The sequence below is a fragment of the Pyricularia grisea genome, assembly GCF_004355905.1.
Source record: "Pyricularia grisea strain NI907 chromosome Unknown Pyricularia_grisea_NI907_Scaffold_4, whole genome shotgun sequence".
In the NCBI taxonomy this organism is placed as follows: domain Eukaryota; kingdom Fungi; phylum Ascomycota; class Sordariomycetes; order Magnaporthales; family Pyriculariaceae; genus Pyricularia; species Pyricularia grisea.
Genome location: NW_022156718.1, coordinates 2,324,765 through 2,339,092, shown reverse-complemented (window position 1 = coordinate 2,339,092; position 14,328 = coordinate 2,324,765). Strand labels below are relative to the sequence as shown.

The following is a 14,328-nucleotide window of genomic DNA, read 5'->3' as shown; positions in this document are numbered from 1 at the left end:
AATCACAAGAACCAAACGCAACAAGCAAGCCCCTCTGGTAGCCAAGATCCCATGACTGTATCTGGAGATTCTCCCGATTGACGAAAAAAAGACCAGAAGCATCAAAAATGCATCTTAAACACCTCATCTCATTCGCTCTAGCTCTAGCAGCAGCAAGCAACGCCGTAACCCCACCACCACACGAACAAGCCAGCACAACTAGCCCGCACGACACCCACTCTACCGGCGCACCGGACGCAGCGCATGTCACCGAGCTGCTCGACCGTCGCGCCACGGCCGACGTGCGCGAATGCAGATCATCGGTCGATGCACTCCGCAAGGGGCTGCCCGTCCCACCCCCAGAGCTGGTCAGCCTAATACTTGAGCAGGTGGACAGCAGCAGCAGTAGCGGCGGCGGCGGCGGTGGAGGCAACACAGCGATCTGCACCTTGACGTTGCCCGAAGAACCGTGGAGCCAGACCTTTGGCAGCTGGTGGGCGGAGCGGACCTCGTACAGGTCCATGTCGTTGACGAGACTAGCCGAGATTGCAGAGAAGTGCAACGGCGGCGGTGTGGTCAAGAACAGGACCGGAACGGGAACGATCAAGACCACCACTACCGAGCCATGCGCAGGCACCACTACGGTTCTGTACAGGGGAGGTGGTGACGGAGCGGGGGCGACTAAAACGGAAACATATGTGCTGACGGCGGCAGCCAGTCAGGAGACGGGACAGGACGCAGGGCAGAACGCGGGGCAGGAGAATGCCGCGCCCGGGAGAGTGCAGGGGCCGACGGCAGATGGTGTTGTTATTTCTGGATTGGTCTTGGTTTTTGCATTCTGGCTGTGCATGTAATGGATGCGTCAGGAGTGGTTGCGTCGATATTGATCCTTTGGCCAAGAGATGTTGGGTGACACTCGGATTTTTTTTTTTTTTTTTTTTTTTTTTCACTGAGACCCTCAGATTTCGAAGGATGCCGCCCTGTTGCGCCCTGAGAAGGGAAGCGTAATGGATTTCACTTGGACGCTAGAAGAGAAGCGCTTACCTCAGACCTCTCAATGCGAATAGAGACCGATCATGGCGAAAGTGAGACGTCAAGTTTCGTACATGTACTTGGAACTTCAAACAGGCAAAGAAAGAAAAAGAAAAAAAAATCATCTTGTGTAATATGCAATCCGTTGGAAAGTTGGAAACATGGAGGGGACGGGCGGAAGACCGGTACCAGGTCGCGTGGGGGAGCCGATGGATCTGCAGGTGTCTTGGTGCGGATACCACCACCCTTTCCCCAGCAAAAGCTCCGGTTACCCGTTCTGGGCAAAATTCGCCCACATCACTGACTGCACTGTGCCTTGCTGACGCTGGTTCTACCGTGCCTTGGCGCCGATCCTGGTTGACGTAATCACAGGCGAATTGCGCAGGCGTTCCAGCGCCACTGCAGCACAACTTGCTTGACGTGTGTAAGACTGGGCAAACGATTTCGATTTGTCCACATTGTAGCTCTTTCAGCTGCACGCGTGTATCCATGAGGCTATGGCAACTGCATCGCGAATAGGATCTCGTTCCATGACGAAAGCCGATGCTGTAACATGTGCCGAATCATCCGTGCCAATATGGATCGACGATTCCGGCAGAGTATAGAAAGGACCTGACAACCGCCTGTCCTTTCTACCATTCGTTTGTTAGACAAGCCGCTCACAGCCTGCAATCGTCTACTCAACTACTCATCAGCTCATCTCTACAGCCAATCAGCTCATCTCTACAGCCATTCAGCTCCATTAACCCAACTTTTTCCCCACTCACCACAAAAACCTCTTCAACAATGCAGCTCACTGCCGTCCTTCCTCTGGCCCTCGCCGCCCTCTCCGCCGCCATGCCCGAGCCCACTCAGGCACCGGCTGCGGCCCAGGTCGAGCGTCTCGTGCGCCGCCAACAGACAAGCGGAACCGCAACCACCTCCAGCGTGAACGTGACCAGCATCACCTCGCTGATCAACGCCTGCGCCACGTCGCTCAGCGCCCTCCAGAGCAACTTCCCCGCCATTCCTACTCCCCTGAACCCCTACGTCGGGCTGGTCTTCCAGGACTCGAACTGCACCTTCAGCATGGCCGAGTCGGTCAGCTCCGACTTTGTCAAGCTCTCGTCCGAGGTGAGCGTGTGGGCCGAGACGAGCTGGACCTCCGTGCAGGCTGCCACCAGCACCTGCTCGCCCGTGCTGAGCACCCTTGGCTTCAACCTCAACAACCTGAACTGCTCGCCCAGCATCGCTGTAGTCTGGACCGGCGGCAACCAGACCAGGACCGAGAACTTCAGGATGATCGGCGTCACCGAGGCCACCGCCACCCCTACTCCCACCAGCACCAACGGCGGTGGCAGCAACGGCGGCAGCAACGGTGGTAGCAACGGCGCCGGCCAGACTTCTGCCACTCCCAGCCCCACCGGCAATGCTGCCGCCCTGGCCAAGCCCGAGCTCGGCATCTCCATCGTCCTGGGCGCCATTGCGGGTTTCATGGCTCTCCAGTAAATCGGAGAATAGTAGCCATGGAATTGGTGGACGAGATGATATTAAACATATTTGTACAGATAGATATTAGTGGATAATGTGTTGTTGCGACTAGAGCCATTGGGCGACGGAACTTAATACTTGTGGCTTTTGTTTTGCTGTATATTCAGAGTAGCTTGATTTACGGTTGAAATTGATTGCCTTATTATACCTACTCACCTTTGCCTGCGTGAAGTTGCAATTGAAAAAAGTGATAACGGCAGTTGTGCTGAGAAGAGCAAGTCTTAGACTGGAAAAGTGTGGGGGTGATCTTTGAAGTGGATGTGGGGAATCCAAAACTGGGAATCGCTACCATGAGATCCAATAATCCAATGTCACGTGAAAAGGCAAAGAGACGGTGAACCCCTAGCCCCTGTCTAAACTTTCTCCAGTCCCAAGGTTGTCCCAACTTTGTAACAACTACAACCTGTGATATGTCTTTTGGCAGAGCATGTAAACTTGGGAATCTTGACCTTGTGGGACTGCATGCTGTCGCTCTGGCTTGAGCAGAATCACCAAACACTGAGATAATGTCTAGGGAATGGATCAAATTGCCAAGAACATGCAAGTCGGGCTCGAGAATACTACCTGGCCCCTCTCATCTCAGCCCACAAACGATTGTCACTCTGGATGGCTGAGGGACAAGCAAGGAGTCCGAGTGGTCTATTGCTACTAAAACTCAGTCTAGGCAGATTTTCAAACGCTGCGAACCCTCATTTCCAGCTTCCCGCTTGTCATCAATGGTCTTATTGAGAAACTGACATAAATTCGGCCACCCGATAATTATATACCACCTACAGCCTAGTTATCCAGGCCGCTGGTGACCGGGTCCCAGCACACAGGCTTGTACTCATCCGTCTTGAGCTCCTTGACCTCTTCGGCCGTCAGCTGGAAATCATACACGTCGGTGTTTGCCTTGATACGATCCTCATTGACGCTCTTGGGCAATGGGACGAAGCCCTGGTCCAGGCTCCAGCGGATCAGCACCTGTGCCTCTGTCTTGCCGTATTTCTCCGCCAGCTTCTTGAGCACCGGTTCGCCCCAGCGCTCACCCCGCACCAGCGGGCTGTAGGCTTCAACGGCGACGCCGCGCTTCTGCAGCCAGCCGACGACGTCGTCGCGCGCACACCAAGGGTGGATCTCGTACTGGCCGACGCTTAGCACGCCGCCGGCGCCGGGCCTCTCGGCCTCGAGCTCCGCCATGTGCTTCTCCAACTCGTCGAGGTGGTGGACTCCGTAGTTGCTGACGCCGATGGACCGGACCTTACCTGCCTCGACCGCCTCGACCAGCGCCTTCCACGCGCCCTTGCGGTTCGCCGACCCGCCGTAGGGGCAGTGCAGCAGCATCAGGTCGATGTAGTCGAGGCCCGTCTCCGCCAGCGTCTTGGCCACCTGCTCCTTGGCGCCGTCATAGGTGATGACGCGCACCTTGGACGTGAAGAAGATGTCTGAGCGGGGGATTGACGAGGCGCGGATGGCTTTGCCGCAGCCGCCTTCGTTACGGTACGAGGCAGCCGAGTCGATCTGCCGAAGAATGCCAGCTTGTCAGATGATGAGTCCAGGTACAAGATGGAGCGGGATAAACCCACGTGTCGGTATCCCAGACGGAGTGCGTCATTGCAACACCTCTCAGCTTCGTCGGGTGGGCTGTTTGAGTGTAAAACCGTTAGCTTTTTTTCATGAATGCGTCACAGCGCATAGACTCTATAGAGTTCTCACGTCTGCCAGAGCTGGGTTTAGTTAGCATTAACATTCAACGGCGGCCAGGCTAATGGGACCACTAGCGAAGAGTTGGGTGAATGTAGATATTGGAATCATTAGCCTACACCAAATCCAAGTAGCGGCATTTCATGACCGCTGGGAAGCTTGACAGTAGACTGTAGTGTGAGAGAGGACGCCATTTTGGAAGATCTGATGTAAAATATCACCGAGGGACTTGGATGTTCTGAGAAATTGGGAGCTTATACAAGTCGAGTCGATCGAGCTGGAGCTTGTAAACCCTCTCTATCACGTCTAGGTATGCTAGGTATGGCACAAAGAGCGGGGTAGCATCAGTGGTTCGCCCCAAACAGGTTACATGTTTCCCCGCGTGAAACTGGACCGATGTCTCTCGGTAAAGGTCAACACCGAGAGCTTTGGAGGCAGTCAGCACACCATTTGGCCAGAGTTACCTGCGGTATGAGGTGACTTTCAAACATTAGTTGAGTTGTTCCCATTGAGCTCGGGAAATTGCGCAGTGATTGCTCAACTAGAACTGTCCACAAGTCTATTCCCAACCGAGTTGTCTGTCCACTACATACCCTGGAGGACACAGTCCCCCCAATAACTTAGATGGACCATCAAACTTAATGTCTTAAATGTCTTACACTTAACCATTCTTCGACTTGTATATTGCTTATTTACAGGTCGTCACCACCCTGATAACCTGGGTCCCTGCACCCAAGCCAAGGTGGAAACTGCACTACCCCTAACCCTGCAACAGGGATTGAATGCACTTCTTTGAGACCCACTAAAATTTCCAGTGGCGACGACATCGTGCAGCAAAATGTCAAGCTATTAACGGCTTTCTGCGCTCAACCATCCAATCCCAAAAAATTCCAACCAACCACCACACATCCTTCCCAGAATCCACAATGGCATCCCGTGCAACATTTGGGAGCCCTGCACGGCTAGCGAGAACCTCGTCGCTCGTCTCCAATCTGCTCACCACAGGTCAACCTCTCTCACGTCCTGCACGAAGCTTGTTCCATGTCGCAAAGCCTAGAGCAACAGCTGCGCATTGCCAGCGGCGACTTTTTTCCAGCAGTATCGATGGTTCCTCGACCGCTCCCAGATCCACCTCAACAACTAGCTCAAATAATGACAACTTGGAGGAGTTGACATCAAGGAAGCCTGAGGAAGTGGTGCTGGAGGAAACTATCGTGGAGGAGACCATCATAGAAGAGGCTAGGACTCCAGACGAGACAACCACAATATCACCAGAAGCAGAGGCGGAAGCGCCCATGGAACCCGAAGACCCAGACGCAACCCCCTGGTACCTCGAGGTCGAGCCGCCGCGCCACCCGACCCTCGTCCCGCACGACATCCCCCTACCCCCAACGCCGGCCGACTCCCCAGCGCTGGTCGGGCCGCTGATCAAGTTCGTGGCCGAAGACCTCGGAGTGGACGACTTCTCGGTCCTGGACCTGCGCACGCTCGAGCCGCCGCCCGCCCTGGGACCCAAACTCATCATGATGTTCGGCACGGCGCGCAGCGAACGCCACCTGCACGTGTCGGCGGACCGTCTCGTGCGGTGGCTGCGGGGCCACGGCATCTCTGCGCACGCCGACGGCCTGCTGGGCCGCAACGAGCTCAAGACCAAGATGCGGCGGCGCGCGCGCAAGGCCAAGCTCATGGGCGACACCGCCTGGGACAAGGGCGACGACGGCATCAGCACCGGCTGGATCTGCGTGAACCTCGGCACCATTGGGTGGAAGCCCATGGCGCCCGAGGACGAGGTCGTCCGGACCGACGCCGAGGGACGCGTCACGGGTTTTGGCACCCCGATCGAGGGTACTACCTTGGTCGTGCAGCTGATGACCGAGGGAAAGAGGGAGGAGCTGGGGCTTGAGAGGTTGTGGAACGGTGTGCTGAAGAAGAGCGACAAAGACAGAGCGGAGATTGCTGCTGCTGAGAATGTGGAGGAGGTGCCGTACTTTCCTCCACACATAAAGCGAGGAAAGAGGGGCCGCCGTGCTTGATTGTCAAATGAGGACGGTTCAGTGCATCGCGTGTACATTTTGTAATATAAGAGCCCTAGCCGGGTCGAGCTTTGCGCTCAATGTATGATAACTTTAGTATATACCAACAACGAACTGTACTACATATCTTGCGTGATATTAAAGAATTGAGGGGCCTAATAACATGAGCTCTAGGAATAATATCAACCCAGCGATGAATCTCACAACAGTACACTGGAATACAGACAGCTGAACATGCCCCAAGTTTAACTCCTCCTGTGCCAGAACACACCGGAACCCTCCCCTAGATGCCCTAAAGAGGCCCAGGAGTGTAGTAATGCATGAAAATATACACACGCATGCCAGAACTTGGCTGCGTAAGAGCTTATCGTCCGCAATTCGATATGCCAAATCTCAATCCATGAAACCGCTCAGATTTGACAGGCCGAACTCAGCACCCAAACTAGCCTAGTCTTGGGTCTGGATCTTATTGTCTCCAGCAACAACCTGGGCGTAGCTCGGCGGCGCAGCTCCATCACTACCACCCTCGCCAGCGTTGGTCTGCTGCGGCGGCCTCGAGTTCGAGGCCTGGTTGTTGGTGGCGTTGTTGGTGGTACCATATGTCGGGCCAGCACCGGACTTGTTGGCGCTGGGTCGGGGCTGACGGGCGGGGCCGCGCGAGTTCTGGTTCTCGCCGTTGGGGGCGACAAAGACGTAGGTCACGCGCTCGGCATCACGGTTGTAGCCACGCTCATATTCGTACTGCTCCTCAGGGAAGCGCGCGATGATGTACCAGGAGTGAATGAGACCAGGGAGCTGTCGATTCGGGTTAGACACTTTGGCAATCCTTCGAACATGCTAACGCAGTGTGATTGATGACTTACATATCCAAGAATACAAAGAAGAATGTTGATGATGGAGTCGCCAGAGCAAAGACCGCGCTTCACCCAGACTGTATAGAATTTCGCTACATGTTAGAGCCCAAACTTTCAACGTGACAAAAGTCGCAAATGGATACAGGCTTGCGGGGTTGAGCGGGTCACTGTACCTGGCAGAGGCGGAAAGAGGATGGCCAGAAGGCCGAGAAAGATGTCGGCGGAGCACATATCGAGGTGTTATAGTCGAAACTATCGAAACCGATCGATCTTGAGTGACAGGAAATTCGCAGGCGCGGGCTTCAGAAAGAACTAGATTGATGTTGATGATGTAGTTGAAGAGAGGTCGGAGGGAACCGAGGCGTTGGGTCGGCGAGAGAAATGACTGCGGAGAATGAATGACCCAGGTGAAGATTCCAGTGGGCGGAGCGTAGCGGAGTGAGGTGTGTTGCGTAATAAAGTGGGTTCCATTCGCCCCGCATGATCGCGCTGGGCTGAGCTTCCGCGTACATGGGTTTAATTGACAGGCGGCCTCCAGCAGTAGTCATGGCACGTGCACGTAGCGATCCTGACTAAGCCAGGAAAAAGTTGCCGTAACCAAGCGATTGTCCTGTCGCGAGTCGCGACCACCAAACGAAATGTTGTTACAGCCTCAATGTCCCAGTGACGGGGCAGACGATAGCAAAATCTCACCCGCTGGAATTTTCATTGCTTGCGGCAGTGACCTCCCCGCGAAACAACTTCGGGAGAGCAAGTGGACGCATTAATAAATTCATCAGCCATCGATTGATTCCGCGCGCCTTTTGAATTTGTCACCTCTCCACGTCCGCGCAGGGGCGTACCAGACGCCATGGATGATCTGGAAAACCTCGAGCTTCTGTCCCTTGTATCCAAGGTGACATCGGAGCTCAAGAATCATATGGGCGTTGATGACAAGGACCTTGCCGACTACATCATAGCCAACCGCCTGGAATGCGACAGCTTTGAGGCCTTCAAGAAATGGATGGACAGCGAGTGCGAGTTTCCACCCAGTCTGATCGAGAGTATTGACAGGCTGGTTCGTTCAATGCACCCGAAGCTTAGAAACAGCAGCCAAAACGCAGATTCATCAGGGCCGACAACAACAGGGCGAACGCAAGAGCAGAAGAACGAGCTCTTCAAGGGTCTCGCAGTTGCCGATACCCAGCCTGCCCTTGGCGGCGAAGGCCCCGATGCGATCGATGATACCCTTGCGTTACTTGAAGGCCTAGCTCCTAAAGGGAAACCGGAAAAGAAGGATCCCTCGAGAGGGTCTAATGGTCACGACGACTACAGGAAGGAGGACCGAAATGGAGAAAGGACGTCGTATCGGAAACGGTCTCGAAGTCCAGAAGCCGGTTACGGGGACTCGCGCCACAGAAGGAAAGAGCAATACAGATCAAGATCAAGGTCTAGGTCAAGAGGAAAGGATCAATACGGCCGCCGCAGTCGGCGGGACAAGTACGACGACTACAATGACGGCTACGACCAGAAGTCCGCGAGGCAGGATCTGGATGATGTACCCGTGCTGCAAAAAATATATGATGGACACGTCACAGGAGTGAAGGACTTTGGTGCTTTTGTCAACATACACGGTGTCAAGGGCAAGGTTGATGGCTTAGTTCATGTCTCGGCCCTCACAGAGGGGCAAAGGGTCAGCCATCCGTCGGATTTTGTCGGCAAAGGCCAGCCTGTGAAGGTCAAGGTCATCAAGATCGAAGGCTCGCGGATCGGCTTGTCCATGAAAGAGGTTGATCAACAAACGGGTGAGGATTTGGCGCCAGAAGTAGCATTCCATTCCGGTGCAAATTCCATGGCTCTTGGTTCGAGGCACAATCTCAGCAATGGATTGCTAGAAGACAAGGCGCCAGATCTCAGTGCCATCAAGAACACACTGCCCGGAAGGAAGCACAAGAAGCGTATGACCTCACCTGAACGCTGGGAAATTCGACAGATGATTGCCTCCGGTGTTGCCAAGGCCTCTGATTACCCAGAACTGGAAGAGGACTACAACAATGCGCTTTCAGGTGAGGGTCAGATGGAGCTGGAAGAGGATGTGGATATTGAGATTCGAGACGAAGAGCCTCCCTTCTTGGCTGGACAGACTAAGCAGTCCCTAGAGCTGTCGCCCATCAGGGTAGTCAAGGCACCCGATGGGTCTCTTAACCGTGCTGCCATGGCAGGCACCTCGTTGGTCAAGGAACGCAAGGAAATTCGACAACAAGAGGCTGAGGCTGCTGCTCAGGCCGCAGCCACCAACGGCAAGGTTGACTTGGCCTCTCAATGGGAAGATCCCATGGCAGACCCTGAAAAGCGCAAGTTTGCGGCCGACATGCGACGTACCATGCAGAACCGTCCCAGTGAAGCCGTTCCAGAATGGAGGCAAGCAATTGCACCCAAGAACCAGTCTTTCGGCAAGCGCACCAACATGACCATAAAGCAGCAGAGAGAGTCACTTCCCGTCTTTGCTTTCCGTGAGCAGTTGATCAAGGCCGTCAGAGAAAACCAGATCATGATCGTTGTAGGTGAAACCGGATCTGGAAAAACGACGCAGTTGACCCAGTATCTAGCAGAGGCCGGCTTTGCAAACGAGGGAGTCATCGGGTGTACGCAACCTCGTCGTGTGGCAGCCATGTCAGTCGCGAAGCGCGTTTCTGAAGAAGTCGGCTGCGAACTTGGGCAGGAGGTCGGCTACACCATTCGTTTCGAGGACTGCACCAGCCCTGCCACGAGAATCAAATACATGACGGACGGTATGCTTCAGCGTGAGATTGTTATCGATCCTGATATGAAGCGATATTCCGTCATCATGCTGGACGAAGCTCACGAGCGCACCATTGCCACGGATGTTCTCTTTGCTCTCCTGAAAAAGGCTGCAAGGCGAAGGCCTGATCTCAAGATTATTGTCACATCAGCTACGCTCGATGCCGACAAGTTTTCGGCATATTTTAACGAATGCCCTATTTTCACGATCCCAGGTCGAACTTTCCCTGTCGAAATTCTTTACTCAAAAGACCCAGAGTCGGATTATCTGGATGCTGCGTTGACAACAGTTATGCAGATTCACATTGATGAACCACCTGGAGACATTCTGCTCTTCCTTACGGGCCAGGAAGAAATTGATACCAGCTGCGAGATCCTTTTTGAACGGATGAAAGCGCTGGGGCCTTCCGTCCCTGAACTAATTATTCTACCTGTATATTCTGCGTTGCCCAACGAGATGCAAAGTCGAATTTTCGATCCTGCACCACCTGGCAGCAGAAAGGTCGTCATTGCAACCAACATCGCCGAGACATCTATCACCATCGACCATATTTACTACGTCGTTGACCCCGGCTTCGTCAAGCAGAACGCCTATGATCCCAAGCTCGGCATGGATTCGCTTGTGGTTACCCCTATTTCTCAGGCTCAAGCAAACCAACGTGCCGGGCGTGCCGGACGTACCGGGCCCGGCAAATGCTTCCGTCTCTATACCGAAGCCGCTTTTCAGACAGAAATGTTACCGACTTCAATTCCTGAAATCCAACGGCAAAACTTGTCCAACACCATTTTGCTTCTCAAGGCCATGGGCATTAACGACCTTTTGCACTTTGACTTCATGGACCCTCCACCCATCAACACAATGTTGACAGCTTTGGAAGAGCTATATGCCCTTTCTGCCCTCGACGATGAAGGGCTTCTCACTCGACTCGGCCGCAAAATGGCAGACTTTCCCATGGAGCCATCGCTAGCCAAGGTCTTGATTGCATCGGTAGAAATGCGTTGCTCAGACGAGATGCTCAGCATTGTCGCCATGCTCAACTTGCCCAATGTGTTCTACAGACCGAAAGAGAAGCAGACGCAGGCGGACGCCAAAAAGGCAAAGTTCCACGATCCCAACGGTGACCACCTGACCCTGCTTAACGTCTATAACGCCTGGAAGCAAAGTCGATACAGCAAACCTTGGTGTGCCGAGAACTTCATTCAGTTCCGAGCATTGACGAGGGCGCGTGACGTGCGTAATCAAATCGAAAGAATCATGCAGCGCTTCAAGTACCAAGTGATGTCGTGCGGGGCCGACACGAACCGTGTCCGACAGGCGTTGTGCTCGGGTTTCTTCCGCAATGCAGCACGGAAGGATCAACAGGAAGGTTACCGGACGCTGATTGAGGGTACGCCGGTGTACCTGCACCCGTCTTCGGCGCTCTTTGGGAAGCACGCTGAGTGGGTCATCTACCACACGCTGGTGCTGACGACGAAGGAGTACATGCATTGCACAACGAGCATCGAGCCCAAATGGCTGGTCGACGCGGCCCCCACCTTCTTCAAGGTCAGCGCCTCCGACAAGCTTAGCAAGAGGAGACAACAAGAGAGGATCCAGCCGCTGTACAACAAGTTCGAGGGCGAGAACGACTGGCGGCTCAGCGCGCAGAGGAGGGCAGGAAGGGGTGGTGGTGGTGGTGGCACCTGGGGTTAAGAGCATATACCGCTTTGGATTACTGTATCATCAAAATTGCTTGAATGTATGGGAAAAGCACATTTTCAAATCAAACATCAGAGTTGTTTCAAAAGTCTCGTTCATTTGCTGTCTTGCATCCATGGTTTATCTGTGCCATACGCCACCACACTCGAGCGGTCCATTATCATCTAGCCTGGCCTGGTTTTTAATCCGATTATTTTGTATAGCCCAGCATTCATGAGCCACAATACATACGGACTCTCTTTCTCTCTCTTTTTTATTTTATTTCCCCTTATTTTTTTTTTTCCTTTTTCGACAAAGCTCCAAAATGCGCAGAACCATGGCCAACATCTGGCCCAAAATATAGGAGTTTGGCTAAATACGTTCAAACCCGAACTGTCTGTACCCTGTGATTGCACAGGAGCAAACACTGTCACATGCGCGATCAGTCCTCCGCATCTCCATCACCACCGCCCTCGGCGTCGGGATTGTCCACGCTCGGGGCGTCACGCATATTCTCCCTCGGGTTCTTGTAATCTAGCATGAGCATCTGCGGCAGGAAAATACGGAAGCTGGGCTGGACGTCGAGCAGGTTCTTGATAAAGGTCAGCTCGAAGTCCGGATGCGTGATCCTGGCCGTCTCGAGGTGCAGCTTCATGCCCGGCAGCAAACAGCGGAGCAGGTCCCGGTCGACGATGAAGGACTCGGCCTCATCCTTGCTCGGCGTCGGCGGCATTGTGTGCAGTTTGGGCGTGTTGGCGAACCCGTCCTCGACTATGCAGCGCCTGACCACCAGCACGCCCACCGGCTTGTAGTGGCCCGTGACCTTGTCGCCGCTGTGCAGGGCTCGGAACAAGCGGGCGACGGGCTCGTCGGGTTCGCGCGTCTCCATCACCTCGTAGTGATCCGTCCGGGACTCCGCGGAAACGGCACTGCCCATCTTGTCCAGCGTGGGGTCCTGCTCGCGGAGCTTGTGGAGGTCGATGGCCCTGGCGGCAGGGTACACGTCGGCCAGGAGGGTCAGGGTGCTGGTGAAGACCAGGATGGGGCGCACGGGGCGGTTCCTGGCCGGGTCGACGGATATGCGGTCGACAAAGGAGTCGGTTTCGTCGGGCAGGTTGAAGATGGTGCGGCAGGCGTAGTTGAACTGACCCATGCCGCCGGCGAGGGCCCTGTTGATCAGGGGGAACTCGAGCTTGGCCAGCTTGCAGACGGCGCGGGCTCGGGCGAGGTCATCTTCGTACTCGGGGCAGACGTCGTGCTTGATGACGTAGTTGATGAAGTTGAGGATGGTGTCCACGCCGAGTACGATCATGTCTTGTTCTCCCGCCACGTCAAATGGAAGGCGCGTGGAGCTGTTTGAGTTGAAATTTGAAGTTAGCCAGGGCCACCGACGTCGAAAGGATGGTTATCGGTCATGGGAGATGGTGCATACAGGTAAGCAGCCACCACACCGGCAAAGTCGACTGTCCAGCCCTCATCGCCAGGTGTGAACCAGCGTGGATCATCTCCTCTGCGGTTAATGACGTCGTTTGCGGCAGCCATGCGCTTCTCTGCCTTGCTCAAACCAGCTAGGTCGTCTTTGGAGATTCCATTGGCACCTGTGAACTGGCGTTGAGAGGTGTCGATGCCGCCCATGTTGAGGTAACGGCTGAACATCAGGTCGCGGGTGGAATCCAGTCGTCGACGACCTCGATAACGTTGGATACACTCCTCGATACGGCTAGGAGCACTTCATCAGTGACTTGAGAAGATGCAGTAAGGGATGTTTCCAATATAGTATACTCACTCGACAAAAGGACTCTCACTGCCAAGGCTCTGGGGTTAGTATATCACCCCAAGATATCATGAGCTTACACATCACGCTTACGGATCATAAATGCGTTTCTCTTCCTCAAATTCTTCCACAGTCATGGGCGGATCAGCGAATCCATCTAGAATTCGCAGCACGTTAGCTTGGTTGATACTGATCCCCCCGAATTTGGACGCAGGCAGCCTACCCTCAAAGCCAGTTCCCCGAATCTTGTTCAGAGCTGTGGGACCCCTTTGAGAGGCGTTGTTTCGTTTCCGATTCTTCTTCTTCTTCTTTGCGGGGACTGCGACTTGATCCTCACCAGGACTCTCCTGGCTACCAAGCGACTGTGGCTCAGGTTCTGCATGATCCTGGGAACCATCGAGCATGATACCGCGTATGGGTAGATTCTTGACAGTAGGGGCTGCGTCCTCGTGCTCTACTGTGACGGCTGTGGGCTTCATCTTGGACTCATATTCCTCGTGCTGAACTCCATGGACGCTAGAACAGTCAGATGATTGATCTTTTGTGGTGATGTCAACCTGCGTGTCTGCACACGTGATGACCTTGCCGCCAGTGGTCATGGTTTTGGGCGGAATTCGCGTATCGACTATTGGTGATGTGCCCACATAATCTTGACATGGTGGGTTATTTGCCTCTAGGACAGGATCCATGACTGCTGGCTGTTTGCTGGTAGCATTGGGATGTCGAACTTCTTCCACTGGTTGTTGAATCTTTGGTGGCGTTATTCCTCCAGGTGTACCGTTCTCCGGGACATCAAAGTCGATACCGTTCAATTTGATTCTGATTCCAGGATCAGAAAATGTTCTGGTAGGAGTTGTGGGTGAAGTGACAGCAGAGTGACGAAAGATATCAGGAATGCTGCCCTTGAACCTGTCGGTTTTGTACCATTCTTTTTTTCCAAACGGCATATTCGCCAGGAGGAAACAGATATTCTCGTAGAATAAG

At 54.1% G+C, this 14,328-nt stretch overlaps 7 protein-coding genes across 7 annotated transcripts; 4 read left to right on the top strand and 3 right to left on the bottom strand.

Annotated features, from left to right (window-relative positions):
- Positions 1-107: 107 nt before the first annotated feature.
- PgNI_07393 (uncharacterized protein) lies at positions 108-833 on the top strand (the record flags this gene model as incomplete). The annotated part of the gene is made up of 1 exon (XM_031127406.1): positions 108-833. The coding sequence occupies one exon, from the start codon at positions 108-110 to the stop codon at positions 831-833; it is 726 nt and encodes a 241-aa protein (XP_030980982.1).
- A 964-nt stretch (positions 834-1,797) lies between these two features.
- Positions 1,798-2,499, top strand: PgNI_07392 (uncharacterized protein; the record flags this gene model as incomplete). The annotated part of the gene is made up of 1 exon (XM_031127405.1): positions 1,798-2,499. One exon carries the CDS (start codon positions 1,798-1,800, stop codon positions 2,497-2,499), a length of 702 nt encoding a protein of 233 aa, XP_030980981.1.
- An 819-nt stretch (positions 2,500-3,318) lies between these two features.
- Positions 3,319-4,418, bottom strand: PgNI_07391 (uncharacterized protein; the record flags this gene model as incomplete). Its single annotated transcript, XM_031127404.1, has 4 exons — positions 3,319-4,041; positions 4,107-4,164; positions 4,237-4,247; positions 4,344-4,418. The coding sequence occupies 4 exons, from the start codon at positions 4,416-4,418 to the stop codon at positions 3,319-3,321; spliced, it is 867 nt and encodes a 288-aa protein (XP_030980984.1).
- Positions 4,419-5,134: 716 nt separating this feature from the next.
- Positions 5,135-7,555, bottom strand: PgNI_07389 (uncharacterized protein). Its single transcript, XM_031127402.1, has 3 exons — positions 7,285-7,555; positions 7,121-7,188; positions 5,135-7,052 (listed from the first exon to the last, which is right to left on the bottom strand). The coding sequence occupies exons 1-3, from the start codon at positions 7,340-7,342 to the stop codon at positions 6,705-6,707; spliced, it is 474 nt and encodes a 157-aa protein (XP_030981628.1). The 5' UTR covers positions 7,343-7,555; the 3' UTR covers positions 5,135-6,704.
- PgNI_07390 (uncharacterized protein) lies at positions 5,151-6,257 on the top strand (the record flags this gene model as incomplete). The annotated part of the gene is made up of 1 exon (XM_031127403.1): positions 5,151-6,257. One exon carries the CDS (start codon positions 5,151-5,153, stop codon positions 6,255-6,257), a length of 1,107 nt encoding a protein of 368 aa, XP_030980983.1.
- A 406-nt stretch (positions 7,556-7,961) lies between the features above and the next one.
- Positions 7,962-11,585, top strand: PgNI_07388 (uncharacterized protein; the record flags this gene model as incomplete). The annotated part of the gene is made up of 1 exon (XM_031127401.1): positions 7,962-11,585. The coding sequence occupies one exon, from the start codon at positions 7,962-7,964 to the stop codon at positions 11,583-11,585; it is 3,624 nt and encodes a 1,207-aa protein (XP_030981629.1).
- A 427-nt stretch (positions 11,586-12,012) lies between these two features.
- PgNI_07387 (uncharacterized protein) lies at positions 12,013-14,291 on the bottom strand (the record flags this gene model as incomplete). Its single annotated transcript, XM_031127400.1, has 5 exons — positions 12,013-12,922; positions 13,003-13,290; positions 13,357-13,374; positions 13,438-13,501; positions 13,568-14,291. The coding sequence occupies 5 exons, from the start codon at positions 14,289-14,291 to the stop codon at positions 12,013-12,015; spliced, it is 2,004 nt and encodes a 667-aa protein (XP_030981626.1).
- Positions 14,292-14,328: the final 37 nt, after the last annotated feature.

Coding starts and splice junctions, on each gene's coding strand:
- PgNI_07389 (XM_031127402.1), bottom strand. CDS start 7,342: ATGTGCTCCGCCGACATCTTTCTCGGCCTTCTGGCCATCCTCTTTCCG. Junction 7,189..7,284: donor CCTCTTTCCGCCTCTGCCAG/GTACAGTGACCC, acceptor AATTCTATACAG/TCTGGGTGAAGCGCGGTCTT. Junction 7,053..7,120: donor TTCTTTGTATTCTTGGATAT/GTAAGTCATCAA, acceptor CCGAATCGACAG/CTCCCTGGTCTCATTCACTC.